At 40.8% G+C, this 24,921-nt stretch overlaps 1 protein-coding gene across 2 annotated transcripts in view; it reads left to right on the forward strand.

Moving 5' to 3' along the window:
* Window positions 1-24,921, forward strand: part of LOC110495483 (interleukin-1 receptor accessory protein-like 1) — a 398,899-nt gene that overhangs the window by 176,624 nt on the left and 197,354 nt on the right. For both annotated transcript variants that reach the window (XM_036951893.1, XM_036951894.1), the window contains exons 4-5: window positions 10,920-11,106; window positions 12,312-12,465. In XM_036951893.1, the coding sequence (XP_036807788.1) occupies window positions 10,920-11,106; window positions 12,312-12,465 (341 nt within the window). The remainder of the gene's footprint in view (window positions 1-10,919; window positions 11,107-12,311; window positions 12,466-24,921) is intronic.

Raw genomic sequence — 24,921 nt, forward strand, 5'->3', positions numbered from 1 at the left:
AGTAGTTAATTGAGGTGCTGTATAACCAGTCACATACTGAATGTGTGGTGACTAAAGTAGTTAATTGAGGTGCTGTATAACCAGTCACATAATGAATGTGTGGTGACTAAAGTAGTTAATTGAGGTGCTGTATAACCAGTCACATAATGAATGTGTGTTGACTAAAGTAGTTAATTGAGGTGCTGTATAACCAGTCACATAATGAAGGTGTGGTGACTAAAGTAGTTAATTGAGGTGCTGTATAACCAGTCACATAATGAAGGTGTGGTGACTAAAGTAGTTAATTGAGGTGCTGTATAACCAGTCACATAATGAATGTGTGGTGACTAAAGTAGTTAATTGAGGTGCTGTATAACCAGTCACATAATGAATGTGTGGTGACTAAAGTAGTTCATTCAGGTGCTGTATAACCAGTCACATAATGAATGTGTGGTGACTAAAGTAGTTAATTGAGGTGCTGTATATCCAGTCACATAATGAATGTGTGGTGACTAAAGTAGTTCATTGAGGTGCTGTATAACCAGTCACATAATGAATGTGTGGTGACTAAAGTAGTTCATTGAGGTGCTGTATAACCAGTCACATAATGAATGTGTGGTGACTAAAGTAGTTAATTGAGGTGCTGTATAACCAGTCACATAATGAATGTGTGGTGACTAAAGTAGTTCATTGAGGTGCTGTATAACCAGTCACATAATGAATGTGTGGTGACTAAAGTAGTTAATTGAGGTGCTGTATAACCAGTCACATATTGAATGTGTGGTGACTAAAGTAGTTAATTGAGGTGCTGTATAACCAGTCACATAATGAATGTGTGGTGACTAAAGTAGTTCATTGAGGTGCTGTATAACCAGTCACATAATGAATGTGTGGTGACTAAAGTAGTTAATTGAGGTGCTGTATAACCAGTCACATAATGAATGTGTGGTGACTAAAGTAGTTAATTGAGGTGCTGTATAACCAGTCACAGAATGAATGTGTGGTGACTAAAGTAGTTAATTGAGGTGCTGTATAACCAGTCACATATTGAATGTGTGTTCACTAAAGTAGTTAATTGAGGTGCTGTATAACCAGTCACATACTGAATGTGTGTTGACTAAAGTAGTTAATTGAGGTGCTGTATAACCAGTCACATATTGAATGTGTGGTGACTAAAGTAGTTAATTGAGGTGCTGTATAACCAGTCACATAATGAATGTGTGGTGACTAAAGTAGTTCATTGAGGTGCTGTATAACCAGTCACATAATGAATGTGTGGTGACTAAAGTAGTTAATTGAGGTGCTGTATAACCAGTCACATAATGAATGTGTGGTGACTAAAGTAGTTAATTGAGGTGCTGTATAACCAGTCACATAATGAATGTGTGGTGACTAAAGTAGTTAATTGAGGTGCTGTATAACCAGTCACATAATGAATGTGTGATGTCTAAAGTAGTTAATTGAGGTGCTGTATAACCAGTCACATAATGAATGTGTGTTGACTAAAGTAGTTAATTGAGGTGCTGTATAACCAGTCACATAATGAATGTGTGGTGACTAAAGTAGTTCATTGAGGTGCTGTATAACCAGTCACATAATGAATGTGTGGTGACTAAAGTAGTTAATTGAGGTGCTGTATAACCAGTCACATAATGAATGTGTGGTGACTAAAGTAGTTAATTGAGGTGCTGTATAACCAGTCACATAATGAATGTGTGGTGACTAAAGTAGTTCATTGAGGTGCTGTATAACCAGTCACATAATGAATGTGTGGTGACTAAAGTAGTTAATTGAGGTGCTGTATAACCAGTCACATAATGAATGTGTGGTGACTAAAGTAGTTAATTGAGGTGCTGTATAACCAGTCACAGAATGAATGTGTGGTGACTAAAGTAGTTAATTGAGGTGCTGTATAACCAGTCACATATTGAATGTGTGTTGACTAAAGTAGTTAATTGAGGTGCTGTATAACCAGTCACATATTGAATGTGTGTTGACTAAAGTAGTTAATTGAGGTGCTGTATAACCAGTCACATATTGAATGTGTGGTGACTAAAGTTTTTCATTGAGGTGCTGTATAACCAGTCACATAATGAATGTGTGGTGACTAAAGTAGTTCATTGAGGTGCTGTATAACCAGTCACATAATGAATGTGTGGTGACTAAAGTAGTTAATTGAGGTGCTGTATAACCAGTCACATAATGAATGTGTGGTGACTAAAGTAGTTAATTGAGGTGCTGTATAACCAGTCACATAATGAATGTGTGATGAGTAAAGTAGTTAATTGAGGTGCTGTATAACCAGTCACATAATGAATGTGTGATGTCTAAAGTAGTTAATTCAGGTGCTGTATAACCAGTCACATAATGAATGTGTGGTGAGTAAAGTAGTTAATTGAGGTGCTGTATAACCAGTCACATAATGAATGTGTGGTGACTAAAGTAGTTAATTGAGGTGCTGTATAACCAGTCACATAATGAATGTGTGATGTCTAAAGTAGTTAATTCAGGTGCTGTATTACCAGTCACATAATGAATGTGTGTTGACTAAAGTAGTTCATTCAGGTGCTGTATAACCAGTCACATAATGAATGTGTGTTGACTAAAGTAGTTAATTCGGGTGCTTTATAACCAGTCACATAATGAATGTGTGTTGACTAAAGTAGTTCATTCAGGTGCTGTATAACCAGTCACATAATGAATGTGTGTTGACTAAAGTAGTTCATTCAGGTGCTGTATAACCAGTCACATAATGAATGTGTGGTGACTAAAGTAGTTCATTCAGGTGCTGTATAACCAGTCACATAATGAATGTGTGTTGACTAAAGTAGTTAATTGAGGTGCTGTATAACCAGTCACATAATGAATGTGTGATGTCTAAAGTAGTTCATTCAGGTGCTGTATAACCAGTCACATAATGAATGTGTGTTGACTAAAGTAGTTCATTCAGGTGCTGTATAACCAGTCACATAATGAATGTGTGTTGACTAAAGTAGTTAATTGAGGTGCTGTATAACCAGTCACATAATGAATGTGTGGTGACTAAAGTAGTTCATTCTGGTGCTGTATAACCAGTCACATAATGAATGTGTGGTGACTAAAGTAGTTCATTCAGGTGCTGTATAACCAGTCACATAATGAATGTGTGGTGACTAAAGTAGTTAATTGAGGTGCTGTATAACCAGTCACATAATGAATGTGTGGTGACTAAAGTAGTTCATTCAGGTGCTGTATAACCAGTCACATAATGAATGTGTGGTGACTAAAGTAGATCATTCAGGTGCTGTATAACCAGTCACATAATGAATGTGTGGTGACTAAAGTAGTTCATTCAGGTGCTGTATAACCAGTCACAAAATGAATGTGTGGTGACTAAAGTAGTTAATTGAGGTGCTGTATAACCAGTCACATAATGAATGTGTGGTGACTAAAGTAGTTAATTGAGGTGCTGTATAACCAGTCACATACTGAATGTGTGGTGACTAAAGTAGTTAATTGAGGTGCTGTATAACCAGTCACATAATGAATGTGTGGTGACTAAAGTAGATCATTCAGGTGCTGTATAACCAGTCACATAATGAATGTGTGGTGACTAAAGTAGTTCATTCAGGTGCTGTATAACCAGTCACATAATGAATGTGTGGTGACTAAAGTAGTTAATTGAGGTGCTGTATAACCAGTCACATAATGAATGTGTGGTGACTAAAGTAGTTAATTGAGGTGCTGTATAACCAGTCACATACTGAATGTGTGGTGACTAAAGTAGTTAATTGAGGTGCTGTATAACCAGTCACATAATGAATGTGTGGTGACTAAAGTAGTTAATTGAGGTGCTGTATAACCAGTCACATAATGAATGTGTGGTGACTAAAGCAGTTAATTGAGGTGCTGTATAACCAGTCACATACTGAATGTGTGGTGACTAAAGTAGTTCATTCAGGTGCTGTATAACCAGTCACATAATGAAGGTGTGGTGACTAAAGTAGTTCATTCAGGTGCTGTATAACCAGTCACATAATGAAGGTGTGGTGACTAAAGTAGTTCATTCAGGTGCTGTATAACCAGTCACATAATGAAGGTGTGGTGACTAAAGTAGTTCATTCAGGTGCTGTATAACCAGTCACATAATGAAGGTGTGGTGACTAAAGTAGTTCATTGAGGTGCTGTATAACCAGTCACATAATGAATGTGTGGTGACTAAAGTAGTTCATTCAGGTGCTGTATAACCAGTCACATAATGAAGGTGTGGTGACTAAAGTAGTTCATTCAGGTGCTGTATAACCAGTCACATAATGAAGGTGTGGTGACTAAAGTAGTTCATTCAGGTGCTGTATAACCAGTCACATAATGAAGGTGTGGTGACTAAAGTAGTTCATTCAGGTGCTGTATAACCAGTCACATAATGAAGGTGTGGTGACTAAAGTAGTTCATTCAGGTGCTGTATAACCAGTCACATAATGAAGGTGTGGTGACTAAAGTAGTTCATTCAGGTGCTGTATAACCAGTCACATATTGAAGGTGTGGTGACTAAAGTAGTTCATTCAGGTGCTGTATAACCAGTCACATAATGAAGGTGTGGTGACTAAAGTAGTTCATTCAGGTGCTGTATAACCAGTCACATAATGAAGGTGTGGTGACTAAAGTAGATCATTGAGGTGCTGTATAACCAGTCACATAATGAATGTGGTGACTAAAGTAGTTCATTCAGGTGCTGTATAACCAGTCACATATTGAAGGTGTGGTGACTAAAGTAGTTCATTCAGGTGCTGTATAACCAGTCACATAATGAAGGTGTGGTGACTAAAGTAGTTCATTCAGGTGCTGTATAACCAGTCACATAATGAAGGTGTGGTGACTAAAGTAGTTCATTCAGGTGCTGTATAACCAGTCACATAATGAATGTGTGGTGACTAAAGTAGTTAATTGAGGTGCTGTATAACCAGTCACATAATGAAGGTGTGGTGACTAAAGTAGTTCATTCAGGTGCTGTATAACCAGTCACATAATGAAGGTGTGGTGACTAAAGTAGTTCATTCAGGTGCTGTATAACCAGTCACATAATGAATGTGTGATGTCTAAAGTAGTTAATTGAGGTGCTGTATAACCAGTCACATAATGAAGGTGTGGTGACTAAAGTAGTTCATTCAGGTGCTGTATAACCAGTCACATAATGAATGTGTGATGTCTAAAGTAGTTAATTGAGGTGCTGTATAACCAGTCACATAATGAATGTGTGGTGACTAAAGTAGTTAATTGAGGTGCTGTATAACCAGTCACATAATGAAGGTGTGGTGACTAAAGTAGTTAATTGAGGTGCTGTATAACCAGTCACATAATGAATGTGTGATCTCTAAAGTAGTTAATTGAGGTGCTGTATAACCAGTCACATAATGAAGGTGTGGTGACTAAAGTAGTTAATTGAGGTGCTGTATAACCAGTCACATAATGAAGGTGTGGTGACTAAAGTAGTTCATTCAGGTGCTGTATAACCAGTCACATAATGAATGTGTGATGTCTAAAGTAGTTAATTGAGGTGCTGTATAACCAGTCACATAATGAAGGTGTGGTGACTAAAGTAGTTAATTGAGGTGCTGTATAACCAGTCACATAATGAATGTGTGATGTCTAAAGTAGTTAATTGAGGTGCTGTATAACCAGTCACATAATGAATGTGTGGTGAGTAAAGTAGTTAATTGAGGTGCTGTATAACCAGTCACATAATGAAGGTGTGGTGTCTAAAGTAGTTAATTGAGGTGCTGTATAACCAGTCACATAATGAAGGTGTGGTGTCTAAAGTAGTTAATTGAGGTGCTGTATAACCAGTCACATAATGAAGGTGTGGTGACTAAAGTAGTTCATTGAGGTGCTGTATAACCAGTCACATAATGAATGTGTGGTAACTAAAGTAGTTCATTCAGGTGCTGTATAACCAGTCACATAATGAAGGTGTGGTGTCTAAAGTAGTTAATTGAGGTGCTGTATAACCAGTCACATAATGCTTATGATGCAGCAGAGTTCCCTCTTATCCTCTCTCCCCTACATGGATAACAGATCCTGCATGGAGAGAAAAAAACAGCGCTGTGTGTGTGTGTGTGTGTGTGTGTGTGTGTGTGTGTGTGTATGTGTGTGTGTGTGTGTGTGTGTGTGTGTGTGTGTGTGTGTGTGTGTGTGTGTGTGTGTGTGTGTGTGTGTGTGTGCGTGTATGTGTGTGTGTTTGGGGGAGAGACATTTAATGCCTGCAAAAACATCAGCAAATCAGCTCCAAGTGATTTTAATTTTGGAAATGTATTCCAAAGTATTCCAACACATAACAGATATGTGTTCGTATACAAATGTAAGCAAGGTTTGGAATGATTATGTTTTAGTCAAATATTATTTCTGTTTGTGCTTCTTGCGGTCCATTTGCAGTCTACAAATGATTTGTAATTATGTTCTGGCCCCCTGACCATCCACTCAAGAAAAAGTCGTCCCACGGCTGAATCTAGTTGATGATCCCTGGCATAGAAGATCAACATGTCTCTCTCCATAGTCATTTATGGAGATGTGAAATCCGCAAGCGGCTGAGTAGCTCAACATTTTGGACCTTCTCTCCAGAGACAGAGGCTAAGTGGAGGCCTGTTGGCCCAAAGTGAGGTTTGGGGAGTGGGCAGTTAATCACCTGGCCTCGTGTGCTGACAGATGAGTTATGGAGCAGGCCACAGGTAGAGCCTCAGTCCTCCCACCACTCCTCACCGCCTCCCACCGCAGCACGCCATGCCAACTTGACCTTCGCTTGGGTCATAAATAATGCACTGACCATAAAAGACTGATTATGGGTCATCTGTAGCCCTGGTCTGTCTGGCCACTGGGTGCAGGTTGTCATCAGTGCTGATTTGGCAGCTGCTAGCTGGCTGGTTGTTTGCCGAGCTCTGGACTGAGTTGGGCTAGCGTGCCTCATGGTGGAGCCTGATGTACCAGCAAGGTCCAGCTAAAGGTCATGGCCCGCTGTCCATGGCACTGGTTTCACCAGTTTGTGAGATTTTGATGTTTAGTCCAGTCGAATACAAGGTGATGTGTTAAGGGTTGAAAGGAGTTTGACAATTGTCCAAGTTATCTTTTTATTGAGTGAAGGGGATTTATTGTAAACATTTGTGACAATGTTTCTACATTATTATTACTTTAAGGTATACCTCTAATGAGAATCAACAAGTGTTCAATTTCCTGCTCTATTAAAGTAGAACTTGCAGATCTTTTAATTAAGAATTCAGTAATGAATTAATCCCACAGGTACCTTGCTGTCTGAGGAGAATGGTTTCACATTAATTCTACAGCTTGGAGCTATAGTATCACAGGGAACAGATACTGAGTTAGAGGGAGTAGAGGGAATTATGTTCCATATTTCTCTTCAACCAAAACAAGGGAGATGATGTCATAAATGAGGTTAGGAGAGAATAATTAAGAATGGATGTAATGATTTTGCCAAGTAGATTTTGCCAAGTTTGGCCCTTGGTATCTAATTTCAATTACAATAATGTGTGATTAATAATTTATCAAGCTCCTGAAATAATGACCTTGTCCTAAAAATTATGAATTCATTTTGACATGATAGCAAGCAAGAGCGGGGAATAGTTGATCCCCAATGGTACTGTTTTACATTACACCCCATGTAACGATCTTCGTCTTCATCGGTTGAGGAGTAGGAAGGATCGGACCAAAACGCAGGGTGGTAAGTGTCCATGGTTATTTATTATAACAGAACACAAAAATACCAAATAACAAAGTGAACGTAAGAAATGAAAATCGAAACAGTCCTGAAAGGTGACACAACACAAAACAGGAAACAACTACCCACAAACACCAGGTGGGAAAAGGCTACCTAAGTATGGTTGTCAATCAGAGGTCTCTGATTGGGAACCATACCAGGCTAATGCATAGAAAATAAAACATAGAAAAACAACATAGAATGCCCACCCCAACTCACACCTTGACCAACCCAAAATAGAGACATAAAAAAGGAACTAAGGTCAGGGCGTGACACCCCAAATAGGTATTTTGTTTGTAAAAAGTGGATGTACTATACTGACACAACAATCATTCATACAGGCAACATTGTGTTGGTCATTATTTTAATAAGGTGAGGTAGTCAGTTCATCGTTGACCTACCATCCATTACTCCTACCCTGGATTTGACTAGATTTTGTCAGATTTGAATTTTTGTAGTAGGTTAGGAGAACTTAAGCAGCAGGTTAAGGGCATTTACATAGCAGGTTAGGATAATTAGGTTAAGTTTAGGTAAAGGGTTAGCTAAAATGCCCAAAAAACTACTTTTGCCGTTAGTATCACAAAAAATGTATCCCTTCTAGCCATGACCTCCTTCCCTGTCGCATATTGCAACAACCATTTCTATTATGGAAACAAATCCTCCATTTGCCCTCCGGCTCTCTGTGTGCAAACTGTCAGCCAAGGTGTTCTCCACTTTAATATGAACTGCATGGTATCTGTCTGTCATTGCCTTGACATTGAACAGCAGCCTCTCGTCAGCTCCCATTGACATGCTGTCATTAATATTGTGGTATTCACTTGGTATAACCAATATATCCAAAAGTATACTCAGCCGAATACTCTAGTATGCACTATGCCAGTGTTTCCCAACTCCGGTCCTCAAGGACCCAGTACAGTACAGTACATGTTTTTGTTGTGGCCCTCGACAAGCACACCTGTTTCTACTTGTCAACTAATCATCAAGCCCTTGACAAGTTGTACCAGGTGTTTTTGTCTGGGGCTACAACAAAAATGTGTGCTGTTGGGGGAACTGGAGGGCCGGAGTTGGGAACCACTGCAGTATACAGAAGCCTATACTTCCTGTCTAGTAGACATTTAGTTATGAGTATACAGTAATTGATGGACTGTGGACTGAAAGCGGTGTGTTTGTCCTGGCCACATTGTTCATGAATATACAGTATAGATAGTGCTACTGACTGAAAACAAAGTGCTACTGTTCTCCATCCTCCTGGCTCTCTTGCTTAAAAGGCAGTGTGACGGATGTGAACCGTTGGAAAGACATCGTAGGACAAAGTGTTGGACCGGGCCATCGATCACTCAACAGCCAGGCTGACACTATTCTCTCTCTCTCTCCCACCGGGCGAGTTTATCAGCACTGCCCAGAATATTTAACAGGGGGAGCGGACCCGGGGGATCTCATTTGCACAGGTGTCCATCTGGTGCAAGTTGTCTGGGATAATCTCCACATCATGTCGCATTTGCATCCTCCGCTTCATAAAATGGGCAGACTTAATCGGACAGACCGCGGTGCCCAGTAGAGGGTGTGTCTGACTATGGACTGACCGGGCCTTTGCTTACTGCTTGCTAATCTGCGAGGCTGCGCTAATGCCGTGGCAATTATAGAAGGATTCCACTTGTTTATAATTGGTTGTTGGTTCAGCCTCAAATCTGTGTTACCAGCTTGCGCCCCTGAAATTACCCAATGAGGTTTTCCTAAACGTTGTCATTTGTCGAAATCTGTAGACCAGAAGGATTTGATATTATGGGCCAATTGATACAGTGCTCACCCTCTTGAAGAACAAGGCTACACAGCTACTGATGATAGTCGTGAGTGGAGACAATCTTATTAGCTATAGATGCATAGACGGATCAAAGGTCACACTGATTGAGCTCATTGATCACATTAGGCTGGCTTTTCCCTCCGACATTGTATGGAATTCCCTGCACTCACAATACCTCTGTCCATTGATTCCAAAAATCCATGCATCCTTGCCTAAGAATCACTCATCTGGCATCAAAGGCCAAACATGAACCTGTTTACCTAGCCATAAAAAACCTCAACCAGCTGTAATGACTGATGTATTACTATGGCTGTGGAAGGGTATACTGCAATCGACTCAAACTCCCTGCTCATTCATGTGAGCATGCTACTGGAGTTCCTGCTGGTGTGGGACAATTGTTATTGAACAGTTGTACAGATTCAACACAGAGTGATTATTAGACTGAGCACAGTGAAATTGTGCCACACAGTATGGTGCCATAGTGTTGTACATGACTGGGTTGCCAGACCTGGCAGTTACATTATACCCTCACAGCTTTCTCAACTATATCCTATGCAGTACAGTCACAGTTGTAGTCCTCTGGGCTGATAGGCTTTTCTCTTTCAGGTCTGACCAGTTACAAAATATCAACTCTGGCAAGTAATTTTCTGCTAGCTTGCGTTGTATCTGCATAACGCGTGGAAACAAAAGGCTCACTCAATCTTCACTGCTGTTGACTTTCAGAACTGCCGTTCTGCATTAGCCCTCGTCTCCCTTCCACCTCCGTTTTCCCCACTTTTCTTTTGTCGTTGCCATCAATAATTTGTGATATCCAGGTTCATCTCTCCCGCATCATTTACATTCCTCCTGGATGGGTGAGAAAACACAATGCAGCTCTGTAAGAACGGTCCGGACAACCAGCCACGGCTGAGTGGAGGTGGAGAGATGATTCTTCACGTTGACGAGAGAGGAGAATGTCAAACTTTCCCATATTCTCCCCCCGAACCAGATGGCTCACTGTATCTGGGTGTCAATGGTTTAGATCAAACAAGTAGGGCTGGCTCTAAAAGCTTAATGAGTTAAGAATGTTTTGATCCGTTATTCAAGTACCTGCATTCACTTTCCAAATGTATACTGGACCAAAATATAAACCATTTTTACTGGGTTGCAGTATATATAAGGAAATCAGTCAATTGAAATACATTCATTTGGCCCGTATGGGCACAGCCATACGCCCACCCACTGGGGAGTCCGGCCCAGCCAAGCAGAATTAGTTTTTCCCCACAAAAGGGCTTTATTCAGTTTATTACAGTTTCATCAAATGTATACCTGTCAACATATAGTGATAGAGGCGTGAGAAAACAACAATGTTATACAAAAATGATTAAACTTATTGATTTGTTCACTTATGTTTTGCAGGAATTCCACATATTGTATGAAAGTGTCCATGTCACTGACAGTGGCAGAGAACGACACAGACCTCTGCTACAACTCCAAAATGAGGTACTTCGAGAAGGCAGAGTTAAGTAAAAGTAAAGATATCACCTGTCCGGACATTGAGGATTATGTACAGCCGGGGAAGGAGCCAGAGATAGTATGGTACAAGGTAAGAGTCCACTATAGCATTATGTCTGTAACTTATTTCCGATTGAATGCCATAGGGGCAGTTTCAAGGATACAAATTAATCCTAGGCAGATTCTCCACTGAGGCTGCTTTTTAGCCCAGGATCAGGCCTAGTATGTGTCTGGGAAACCACTGCTATGTGTCATGTATCAAATGTTATACATATATTTATCAGCGTATAATCAGAACTGTATGATCATGTTAATGTATTGAAAAAATGAGAGATTACATTTTTATTTTATATTATTATTTTAGTCTAAGCATACTTGGATGTATTGTCTAGCAGCCTATGTGCTTGCTTGATGACAGTAGGTAGATTTATCCACCCATAACTCACAGCCACTCTGCAGAGCACCCCCTGAGATGTCATTTGTTTTTCACGAGACTCAAACCGTCTGGGGAAAGGGGTCTACAGCCCACGTTCATGATGTAAATAGTCTAGAAGACAAAGAAATGAACTCCCCCCAAACGACTGGAGGGGGTCCTCAGAGTCAGACGTCTGGCTCTCTGAGTCGACGAGTGGCCCTCACCGGCCCCGGCTGCCTGCCCACAGTGTAACAGCAGACTGACAGAGTAGCCGACGGAGGCCAGGGGCCAATTCATCAAAACTAGATGAATGTCGGATTAGATGGCCACAGTGCTTCTTCAGTTTCCCAGTGAATCAAATTAAAATATGGATAATGACTGTGGCCCTAGAATATTTTAGTTATTTGCTCTGTCTCTGGAAGCGGAGCTGTTTGAATTCTGGGAGACCCGCGAGCGCAGGTGGAACCAACCCACGGTATTCCAATTTTCCTGCTGTGGGTGAATGAGTTTGTGTGACACAAGTTCCCTTTTCCAAAGGCCTCGTTCTTCCTCTGGGTTCATTCCCACCAAAATGAACTGCTTCAACCGAAACGCTGTTCTTCTAGTGGGAACGTAGCGATATAATGTTGTATAATAGATCACACTCGTCTTGCCAAAAACAGGAACTCAATACAACAACACTAAATACAAGATGAGAATGCATTTGTGATCAAAGAGATGTTTGAAGTTTGGAATGGTTCGATGCATTTCGCCAGGCGTCCATTTTTTCCACGTCTACATTGTATGTTGTAAAAAGTGTAACCTAAGTCCAACTGTATACTGCTTTTCTGTTTCTTCGTGGTGTTTTACATTCATATGCCTTCTCTCTATTTGAATCAAAGGAATGCAAGCCAAAGCAGTGGAGACAAAGCATTGTAAGGAGAAGAGATACTCTATCTATCCGGGAGGTGCGTGAAGATGACATTGGAAATTACACGTGTGAATTACAGTTTGGCAGCTTCGTGGTGAGAAGAACTACAGAACTATCTGTTACAGGTAAGAAAAACTCCTTTGCGGGTCACATGTGCTCCATGCTGGGCCACTGGGGATAACTTGCATTGTGTTTTTATTGGCATTGATGAATGTTCATGTTGTTTTGTCTGTCAGCGAGGCAGAGTTCATTCTTTGTGGGAGAGCGGATTTAATAATCATTGCCATTGTGCAGCTGTGTCGTGTTCGTCGTCTATTTTGGGGATGGCCACAATAGTTGTTTGCATATGAGCAGATCTTCTGCTTGGCTGAAATGAAGAATACGTTTAGATTTTTTTTTTTAACACAGATATCTGAGGTGTACATTCAGGGATAAAATGTTGATGGGATTATGTTGCAGCAGACATCTCATTAGAAATAGGTCAGAATGCTGACATTTATCCATAGTATTTACAGTGCCTTGCGAAAGTATTCGGCCCCCTTGAACTTTGCGACCTTTTGCCACATTTCAGGCTTCAAACATAAAGATATAAAACTGTATTTTTTTGTGAAGAATCAACAACAAGTGGGACACAATCATGAAGTAGAACGACATTTATTGGATATTTCAAACTTTTTTAACATATCAAAAACTGAAAAATTGGGCGTGCAAAATTACTTTCGCAAGGCACTGTATATATATACATGGTAATGGTAAATCTCTTACTACCTGTTGTTGTGCTGTCACTACCAAACACACCTGTTCTGCTAAGACAGTAGTTGTGAACCTTGTTGTCAGGGTTGTGGCTTCAATCCCTCTGTGCTGTCGTGCTTAATTGCTAAGTAGTAGAATTTGCACAGAGCCACTTCATCACTTTTTCTCAACTAAGACTGTTCAAATATTGAAGCTTGAACTTAACGTTCCTTATCTTTAGAGGGAGGGGTGTGACAGAATAGAGATCGCTCGCCACCGCCACCTCCACCGCTAACGTTGATGTGCAGTAACAACTTGGACAGTCTTGATGGAAAACCCATAGTACAGGTGCATTCAATCAATGACACAATGATTACAAAAAGATCTACTCTACTCAGTCTTGCCCTCGTGGCTGAACCCTGAAAAGAAAACACCAGAGAAAACCACTGTAGCAAGATATATTAAGAGCTGTTACATGTCAATGCATCACACCCATCGTCCATAGTGGTCTCGAGGTCAAGCAAACTATTTGCAGTTTACGGCTATCTGATTACAGTTTATTATCCCCTAAAGAGACAAAGGCAGACTCCATAGAAGACCCATTTCACTCATCAATCATGTTCCCTGCTGCCTCAGACGGTCCTCGTCCTCTGGGACAATTCCCTTCCCCTCACAAAGAGACACATTTAGCATTTTTGGATGAGGGATAGTTCACTCAAAATACAAAATGACACATTGGTTTCCTTTCCCTGTAAGCAGTCTATGGACAAGGTATGACAGTTGAGTTTCTCTGGCACATCCACATGCTACCGTTTTAACATGATGCAGTGACAAATTACAATAACGCTCCCATGACTTGAATGGGATTTGTGCCACGAATGCTAAACCATTAGCATGTGGAAAGGGAAACTAAACCAAAGCATGGATTGCTGTCATACCTTGTCTATAGACTGCTTACAGGGTACCGAAACCAATATGTCATTTAGTAAAACTATCTCTTTAAGCGAGAAAACGTCCTGCTTTTGTGTTTGCAAATTTGTTTTCTGACTGAAATCAGGAGGGAATCTGAGGACCCTCTCTCTTTCTCTCTCTCTCTCTTTCTCTCTCTCTCTCTCTCTCTCTCTCTCTCTCTCTCTCTCTCTCTCTCTCTCTCTCTCTCTCTCTCTCTCTCGTGAATAATAATTACACACTTTCGCCCACATATAGAGGGCAGAGGAAAGAACATGGCCCACCTACACACATCATGTACGGTACATGTATATAGACATGCATACATAAATTACTTCCTGTAATAAAGACAAACGCTGAGAGTACAAAACATTCCATGACATAGACTGAACAGGTGAATCCAGGTGAACGCTATGATCCCTTATTGATGTCACTTGTTATATCCACTTCAATCAGTGTAGATGAAGCAGGGGAGACAGGTTAAAGAAGGATTTTTAAGCCTTGAGAGAATTGAGACATGGATTGTGTCTGTGTGTGATTCAGAGGGGAATGGGCAAGACAAAACATTTAAGTGCCTTTGAACAGAGTATAGTACTAGGTGCCAGGCGCACCCGTTTGAGTGTGTTAAGAACCGCAACGCTGCTGGGTTTTTCAGTCTCAACAGTTTCCCGTGTGTATCAAGAATGGTCCCCCACCCAATGGACATCCAGCCAACTTAACACAACTGTGGGAAGTGTTGAAGTCAACATGGGCCAGCATCCCTGTGGAACGCTTTCAACACCTTGTAGAGTCCATGCACCAACGAATTGAGGCAACTCAATATTAGGAAGCTGTCTCTAATGTTTTATCCACTGTGTGTATGTGCTGTAGCTAACTCAGTCCTTGAAGCAAAATGACCTTTAAATGACACATAGGACATTAGTTTAGACACATACATCCGTTAGACCTTTCATTACAATAATAAAACATTGAATGACAACAAGCCCATTGGCTATTTCATAAAAGACCAGTCTCACCAGTTCTACATATAAACAAGGCTATTTCCTCTAACGGGGGGGCTATGTTGCCGTGATGTTGTTGTGTCGTTGTAGTTGTGTTGGACCCGGTGTGATCTGGAGATCTACAGTCATAAGCAAACAGGAAAACGCTCTTCCAGGGGCGGCACTCCTAGTGGCCGGGGACTTTAACTTCTTGACGCACCCATCCCTTTAGCGGGATCATTTTCATCAACACCCGCTGAATTGCAGCGCGCCAAATTCAAATTAAATTACTAAAAATATTTAATTTTCATGAAATCACAAGTGCAATATAGCAAAACACAGTTTAGCTTGTTGTTAATCCACCTGGCGTGTCAGATTTCAATACAGCTTTTCGGCGAAAGCATAACAAGCGTTTATGTAAGAACATCCCTCTCAGTAGACAAAATATTACAAACAGCAAGCAGCCAAGTAGATTGGTCACGAATGTCAGAAAAGCAATAGATGAAATCGCTTACCTTTGATGATCTTCGGATGTTTGCACTCACGAGACTCTCAGTTACACAATAAATGTTCCTTTTGTTCCATAAAGATTATTTTTATATCCAAAATACCTCCATTTGTTTGGCGCGTTATGTTCAGAAATCCACAGGCTCGAGCGGTCACGACATCGCAGACGAAAATTCCAAATAGTATCCGTAATGTCCGCAGAAACATGTCAAACGTTTTTTATAAACAATCCTCAGGTTGTTTTTAAAATATATAATCGATAATATATCAACCGGGACTGTCGCTTTTTCAATAGGAGAGGGAGAGACAATGGCTGCCCCACTCTGTTGCGCAAGCAAAACTCTGCGAACACCCAGTTATCCACTGATGCGACATTATCTTTCTCGCTCATTTTTCAAAATAAAAGCCTGAAACTATGTCTAAAGACTGTTGACACCTTGAGGAAGCCACAGGAAAAGGAATCTGGTTGATATCCCTTTAAATGGAGGCAAGGCATCCAATGGAACAGAGAGCTTTCAGGAAAAACAAACCTGGTTTGATTTTCCTCAGGTTTTCGCCTGCAATATCAGTTCTGTTATACTCACAGACAATATTTTGACAGTTTTGGAAACTTTTGAGTGTTTTCTATCCTAATCTGACTATTATATGCATATTCTAGTTTCTGTGCCTGAGAAATAGGCAGTTTCAAATGGGTGTCTGAATCCTGGCTCAGGAAGGCCACCAAAAAATTCTGAGATTTCCATACCCAACTATAACATTTTCCATCAAGATAGAACTGCCAAAGGGGGAGGAGTTGCAGTCTAATGCCGGAAATATTCATATCCGTTCTACCTTATCTACAGCATGTTAAATGTGCAACCAGAGGGAAAAAACTCTAGACCACCTTTACTCTACACACAGAGACAAGGCTCTCCCTCGCCCTCCATTTGGCAAATCTGACCATAATAATATTCTCCTGAATCCTGCTTAAAAGCAAAAACTAAAGCAGGAAGCACCAGTGACTCTGTCAGTAAGAAAGTGGTCAGATGAAGCAGATGCTAAGCTACAGGACTGTTTTGCTAGCACAGACTGGAATATGTTCCGGGATTCTTCTGATGCCATTGAGGAGTACACCACATCAGTCACTGGTTTCATCAATAAGTGCATCGATGGCGTCATCCAAACAGTGACCATACGTACATACCCCAACCAGAAACCATGTATTACAGGCAACATCCGCACTGAGCTAAAGGGTAAAGCTGCTGCTTTCAATGAGCAGGAATCTAATCTGGAAGCTTATAATAAATCCTGCTATACCCTCTGACAAACCATCAAACAGGCAAAGCATCAATACAGGACTAACTTTGAATCGTACTACACCGGCTCCGACGCTCGTCCGATGTGGCAGGGCTTGCAAACTATTACAGACTACAAAGGGAAGCACAGCCGTGAGCTGCCCAGTGGCACGAACCTACCAGATGACCTAAATTACTTCTATGCTCGCTTCAAGACAAGTAACACTGAAACATGCATGAGAGCACCAGCTGTTCCGGACAACTGTGTGATCACACTCTTCTTAGCTGATGTGAGTAAGACCTTTAAACAGGTGAACATTCACAAGGCCACAGGGTCAGATGGATTAACAGGATGTGTACTCTGTATACTCACATCAACACCATTATCCCAGAAACACTAGACCCACTCCAATTTGCATAACGCCCCAACAGATCCACAGATCTCTATTGAACTCAACACTGCCCTTTGCCACCTAGACAAAAGGACCTATGTGAGAATGCTATTCATTGACTACAGCTCAGCGTTCAACACCATAGTGCCCTCAAAGCTCATCACTAAGCTAAGGACCCTGGGACTAAACACCTCCCTCTGCAACTGGATCCTGGACTTCCTGACGGGCCGCCCCCGGTTGATAAGGGTAGGGAACGACACATCCGGCACTCTAATCCTCAACATAGGGGCCCCTCATGGGTGCGTGCTCAGTCCCCTTCTGTACTCGCTGTTCGCTCATGCACGGCCAGGCACGACTCCAACACCATCATCAAGTTTGCCAATGACACAACAGTGGTAGGCCTGATCACCGACAATGATGAGACAGCCTATAGGGAGGTCGTCAGAGACCTGGCCGTATGGCGCCAGGACAACAACCTCTCCCTCAATGTGATCAAGACCTCTCCCTCAATGTGATCCCCATTCTCATTGACAGGGCTGTAGTGCAACAGGTTGAGAGCATTAAGTTCCTTGGTGTCCACATCACCAACAAACTACCATGGTCCAAACACACTAAGACAGTGACGGGGTTGGTTCCTTGTTCCTTGTCAATCATCTGCTTATTGGTGAAATCAGCAATCAAACAATATCTTTAAGTAAATCAATCATTCATTTATTAATGCAATTGCAGACAGAAGTTGACAACGGGAACATAGCACGCATGTTTCTGAGTAAGTTCTGCACCCCACCTAAGGGCACAGCTGATTCCATACATGTGATCACTCCCTAGTGGTATGATCACCTACATCAATGTATGTGTGCATCAATAAGCTGGTCTTTGGGACCCACCCCCTACAACAGTCGTGACGACTAACCGGTGCCCCTGCACATTGACTCTGTACCTGTACCCCCTGTAAATAGCCTTGCTTGTTATTTTGCTGCTGCTGTTGAATTATTTTCAATTTTTTTACTGATCTGTTTTTTACTTATCACTTATTAAAGCATTGTTGGTTAAGGGCTTGTAAGTAAGCATTTCACTGTAAGGTTGTATTTGATTTGATTTGAGATGAGTCTAATATCTACGGTATCGATATTCATAGGCCTATATCTTGTATAATGTACTTCTTTTACAAGGATCTCAATAATTCTCACAAAGAGTGTAAATGTAATTCCTTTCATTTCTGTAGAATACTAGCCATTCCTCTGGGTCTATTATGATCAGACTACTGCAGTCCATCTCTTCTCTCCCCCCCCAACCTTTGTCCCTGTTCTCTGTATCAATGGTCAACTGGCCTGTTATAGCCAGAGAAGAGTATGAAAGATCACGCTCCATTGGACTGTCTTGAGGACCTCTTTAAACATAGTGATGTCTTCAGCCGTTGGTGGAACTATTAAAAATAGACATTATTCCTAAATGAAATTTTATGATTGTTTTACAAGGTGTGCCGTTTGATCCGGTGGAGTGAAAACCGCACAATAAAGGGTGGATAATGAACCGCCTACTCAATTGGCTGTTATAGTGTCTTCTTGTGCTGCACAGAGGGAAACAAATGGTCTGCATGTTTAGCTAATGACTAGAGACCGATGGCAGTGGTGATCTTGCTTTTTTATTTTCTAATAAAGCACAATAAAGTGATGCTAATACTAGGTCTACCGTTGACAAAGGAAAAGGCTTAAGTAGAGAATGACAATACTCCAAATGCCCCCAGGTTCAAAGAAACAGGCTAGTAGAAAACCAAGTTTATAATGCCTATCTCCTCCCTTGGATGTTCCAGCTGATTTAACAGCTGAGTGCCCAATCAGTTCCTTCAACAGGAAACGTGTAGTCCTAGGTCCAGAGATAGCACCATCTAAGGTCCAGAGATAGCACCATCTAAGGTCCAGAGATAGCACCATCTAAGGTCCAGAGATAGCACCATCTAAGGTCCAGAGAGAGCACCATCTAAATAACCTTGTCCCATCCTACAGACTCCTGCATCATTTCATTAGACATACAATACCTCCGAAAGGATTTACCACAGCAAGTAAGAACAGGAATTTGTGGATCTATAGCTCTGAAACTCTGCTGTATGGTTCCATTCCACTGGCTGTTCTCTCAGTGGGTGCATCCCAAATGTCACCCTATTCCCTATGTAGCGCACTTCTTTTGACCAGGGCCCATAGGGCACACATTTGGGATGCAGGCCAGCGACTAGGCTCTGCTGAATGGGCAGCCATAACAGAACAGAGGTCTCTCCTCTTGTCTTGGCTCTGTGAAGTTGACTCATTAGCATATGAAGGAGGGTGATTAATAAGGGCCGTTCTAATTGATAGAGTATAATTAGACTGTCCAAAGCAGCACGGGGAAAAGGAACCTGAAGAATTTGGCTGCAGGAGAAATGATGTCTCTTTGTGAGAACATGTTTGATATGTTAGTACTTATTTAAAGGTGGTAGAAAAGTGCTATTCATTGGGGCTTTATCTTTTCTCTGTACTTCTCCATTAGAACTCTTCATTTGGGAGATTATTCGCAGAGATGGTCCGCTTATTAGACTTTGAAGTACCCCACACTACCATACGTTTTAAGGGAAAGTTAAGGATTGACAAAAGCCAAGAAGCAAAATAAATGTGTGTGTGTGTAGGTGTAGGTGTGTGTGTGTAGGTGTGTGTGCACTAATGGAATGTTCTATGTGTGAATACACTTTGCAAGTCAGAGGGTAGATCAAGGCTGGTATTATCTCTAAAACCAGAGTTATCCTGTTTTATTATCTGACATTTTTAATCCAGTCCATCAGAGAGACACTGGATCATCAGAGCTACAATAGATGTGATGTAGCAGTACCATTACATCACATGTTCAGAACAAGCAGAAGAAAAGTGCTATGGGCCTGTCATGCCAAATAATGTCCCCCGGCCAAATAGTGTCCGCCTCTACGTCCCAATGGATTGGATAAACTATTAGCGTCCGTTGCTATATCAAGGGTGTGATGACCTAATGATTATACTTTTGGAGATCATTACAGCCTAAATTACGTTATTTCTATCCTCGCTTTGCAAACAAGGCTGATTGGCCGGGGGACTATTGGCATGACAGGCCCTAAACTGTTCCTCCTCACAGAACAGATCAGATCAGAACAGAATAGCACAGAACAGCACAGCACACAGCTCAGAGGAACTTTCATCACATGTCACTTATTTTCCCGTCGTCCTGGCAACAGAGTAACCGAATCTGCCATTTGACTGGGCTGAATTAGTACGCTTTTTTTCTGTGATATTCCATGTAATGAGGTGGAGGGAGAAGGATAAGGGTAGGTGGGTGAAGTAAGGGGAGGGAATGGAATTATGGTGAGATAGAGGGGAGGACAGGAGTATACTTGTCTTACGCACTCAGCTTCAAGTACACTGCTTCTCAGAGGAAGAGAGGGTTCTTACCTGTGATGGATGGCCATGTGATTAATTACAGTGATTTGTCATGTGCAGCCAGCACTCATTTTCATAAAGGCATTACTGGACTGTATGTGACAGAGGGGAAATGGACCCGTGGCTCGCTGCCTCAAACTTCTCCTTGATTGGTTTACGCTGACGTGCTGCGAATGGAACCTTGCCCTGAGAGGACCTCTTCAATCTCTCTATATATTGTAGACCCCTACTTTTTCCTCTACAAGATCTCTCCTCTCATCTCTTCACCTGTGGAGTTATTTTCAGCATATTTTAGAACAAATTGCTGTACTTTGTGTAACCTCACTCCATGTTTTCAAGCACGCACTCCTTTTCAGTTGACACGGTTAGCCCTGTCCATTCATCACTCGCTACTGCTTTCACTACAGACAGAATGGTTCAATATATCAGTTCATATTTACCATTCACTACAGACAGAATGGCTCAATATATCAGTTCATATTTACCATTCACTACAGACAGAATGGTTCAATATATCAGTTCATATTTACCATTCACTACAGACAGAATGGTTCAATATATCAGTTCAGATTTACCTTTCACTACAGACAGAATGGTTCAATATATCAGTTCATATTTACCATTCACTACAGACAGAATGGTTCAATATATCAGTTCATATTTACCATTCACTACAGACAGAATGGTTCAATATATCAGTTCATATTTACCATTCACTACAGACAGAATGGTTCAATATATCAGTTCATATTTACCATTCACTACAGACAGAATAAATCACTATGTCAGTTCAGATTTACCTTTCACTACAGACAGAATGGTTCAATATATCAGTTCATATTTACCATTCACTACAGACAGAATAAATCACTATGTCAGTTCATATTTACCATTCACTACAGACAGATTGGTTCAATATATCAGTTCATATTTACCATTCACTACAGACAGAATGGCTCAATATATCAGTTCATATTTACCATTCACTACAGACAGAATGGCTCAATATATCAGTTCATATTTACCATTCACTACAGACAGAATGGTTCAATATATCAGTTCATATTTACCATTCACTACAGACAGAATGGTTCAATATATCAGTTCATATTTACCATTCACTACAGACAGAATGGTTCAATATATCAGTTCAGATTTACCATTCAGTACAGACAGAATAACTCACTATATCAGTTCAGATTTACCTTTCACTACAGACAGAATGGACTACAGACAGAATAACTCACTATATCAGTTCAGATTTACCATTCACTACAGACAGAATGGACTACAGACAGAACAACTCACTATATCAGTTCATATTTACCATTCACTACAGACAGAATGGTTCAATATATCAGTTCATATTTACCATTCACTACAGACAGAATGGAGTACAGACAGAATAACTCACTATGTCAGTTCAGATTTACCTTTCACTACAGACAGAACAACTCACTATATCAGTTCAGATTTACCATTCACTACAGACAGACTGGAGTACAGACAGAATAACTCACTATATCAGTTCAGATTTACCATTCACTACAGACAGACTGGAGTACAGACAGAATAACTCACTATATCAGTTAAGATTTACCATTCACTACAGACAGAATGGAGTACAGACAGAATAACTCACTATATCAGGTCAGATTTACCATTCAATCATTTAAAAAGAGTTTCCTCATCCCCGGGGCTATGGCGAGGATAGTTATCCTCCCCCCAAGCACACACACACACACACACACACACACACACACACACACACACACACACACACACACACACACACACACACACACACACACACTAACACACACACACACACACACAGTCCTGATGGTGTTTTACCAGTCTGCTAGTGTAACTGTACCCCACCTATCATCAGTAGTCCACAGGCCCTCTTTGATCAAACTAACACATACATTAGCTATGTGGCGGACAGGCGATGCTTCAATAACATGCACCTCTTTTGCTCAATGGAAATCTTGTCAGTTTGGAGCACGGTGTAAAAACCCAGGAGAGGCCTATGTCTTATCTCGGTAATACGTAACCATATCATATGACATATATGACTAATATGTCAGATCAGGTGACGTATAACTGCAATGGTTAAATGTCACTATTTTCTTTTACATATTTTAATGAGACATGTTTGTACTAGAGAATGTCTTCAATCTGCCTTCCAAAGCTGATTTCCTTTTATATATTTATATATATATATATATATATATATATATATATATATATATATATATATATATATATATATATATATATATATATGTACCATTAGCTGTTCCTATATGGTGATGAGGTGGAACACTGTTTTAAATAAATGAGCCTCTATCTCCCGGGGGGCGCCGCTGCATCTAGATGTAAGGGACATGGACGACACTGGGAGAGATGTCTAATACACCAGCCCTCTATCTCACTGCTAAGTATCTGGACTCTAATGTACAGTATAGAGTTATATATAGATATCATTAGCCAAGTATGGCAAAATGATTTGGTTTTAAATGTCTCACTCCTTAATGACATATAGTCACACAGCCAATCAGTCTGGATGTAGAGAATCTGGGTCGCATCTGAAATGGCGCCCTTTTCCCTATTTATACCACTGGTGGGTCTAATCCTGGATGCTGATTGTTTAAAACCGCATTCCAGCCGGTGTCTATTCCACAAGCTACCACCGGCTAAAGCTATGACGTTGAAATGCCTATTTACTCTGTTCCATATCACTGCGCAATCCACTATCTCATCAGCCCAGCCAGTCAATTTATAAACATGATCTCCACTATAAAAAGCATCTAGACATTATCCCCCATTTCTTTTAGATTAAGATTTAGTTTTCAATAGCGAAGATTTGTATTAACCTTGCTGTCTGTCTCTCAGACGTTTGCTAAATCTCGATCTCCAGCTAAATCTCGATCTCCAGCTGTCCCATTGTAATGAACGTGTCGGGAGTCAGGGCGAAACAGACAGACAGCTTTTCTCAGCCAGAAATCATGAATCAGCTGCCATAAGTTTTATGAATATATACTAGGAAATGTCAATGGAAAAAAGGGAAAACTAAATGAAATGCAGCTAGTTTGCAGTCTTTCCAGCTTCAGTTTGAAGTGATTGTGTTAGCTGTGTTGTTGGCTAGCTCCTCTGAACAAAAGTGTCCTGATGACAGCACATTTTCTATGCCAGGTGAAATCGTGCATCATCAGCTCATTGTTATGAATGTCATCCAAATAAATGTCACCAGAAAACAGCTTAAACAAATGCAAATGCAGCTACTTTGCTGTTGTTTTGGCTTTACTATTTGACGTGACTATAAGTTAGCCGTAGTTGGCTAGCTAGCAAGCAAGGGATAAGAATGTTGCCAGCAAGTATAGCAATGGAACATTTGGAATGAATGACTGGGTAGGGCTGGGCGATAAATCAATATCAATAATTATTGAGGTAATTACTTCCCTCAATAACGATATAAAAACATTTAGATTCATTTTTAATAATGTCGATATAGAATAATTAGGTACAGCAGTCCATTTCACCTCTGACGCAGCAGGAACGTGTGAAGAAGTGACAATAGGAACGTGGAGAGGTATACGCCCACTAAAAACCACTTAGCACCTCAAGTGATGTAGTTGCCACTATGAGTGATGTAGGTGAAAACAGTGGCAGTGATAGCCATGGAGAAGGAGCAGCTTCCAACGAAGAAATGATTGATAAAAAGGGTTCAACTGTTTCAGTCATTTGGAAGTGGTTTGGCTTTTTGAAGTCCAACAAAAAGCAGAACAATGTTCGGTGCAAATTGTGCCGTAGACAGGTGGCTACCAAGTCTGGTAATACAACAAACCTGTTTTGAACATCAGAAGCAAAATCACTCTTTGGAACATGCAGGACGTTTGAGTTTGCGTCACGGTATTGATAAACTCCCCTCAAGCACCAGCCAATCTAGGGACGTTTGAGTTTGTGCCACGGTATTGATAAACTCCCCTCAAGCACCAGCCAATCTAGGGATGTTTGAGTTTGTGCCACGGTATTGATAAACTCCCCTCAAGCACCAGCCAATCTAGGGATGTTGCCCGAAGCAGTCAACACTGACAGCATTTATGCCCTACAAGCAAACATCGAAAAGACAAAGACATCACAAATGCGATTATGCATTGCATTGCTAAGGACATGCTACCAATTAGCACAGTCGAAAAGGAAAGTTGCAAGAGGCTTATCAATTTAATTGACCCCAATTGACCCCTGGCCGCAAACATGGAACAATTTTCCTTCAAGTATAATTTTATGTGTAGCTCACATAATAAA

The sequence above is a fragment of the Oncorhynchus mykiss genome, chromosome 18 (assembly GCF_013265735.2).
Source record: "Oncorhynchus mykiss isolate Arlee chromosome 18, USDA_OmykA_1.1, whole genome shotgun sequence".
NCBI lineage: Eukaryota > Metazoa > Chordata > Actinopteri > Salmoniformes > Salmonidae > Oncorhynchus > Oncorhynchus mykiss.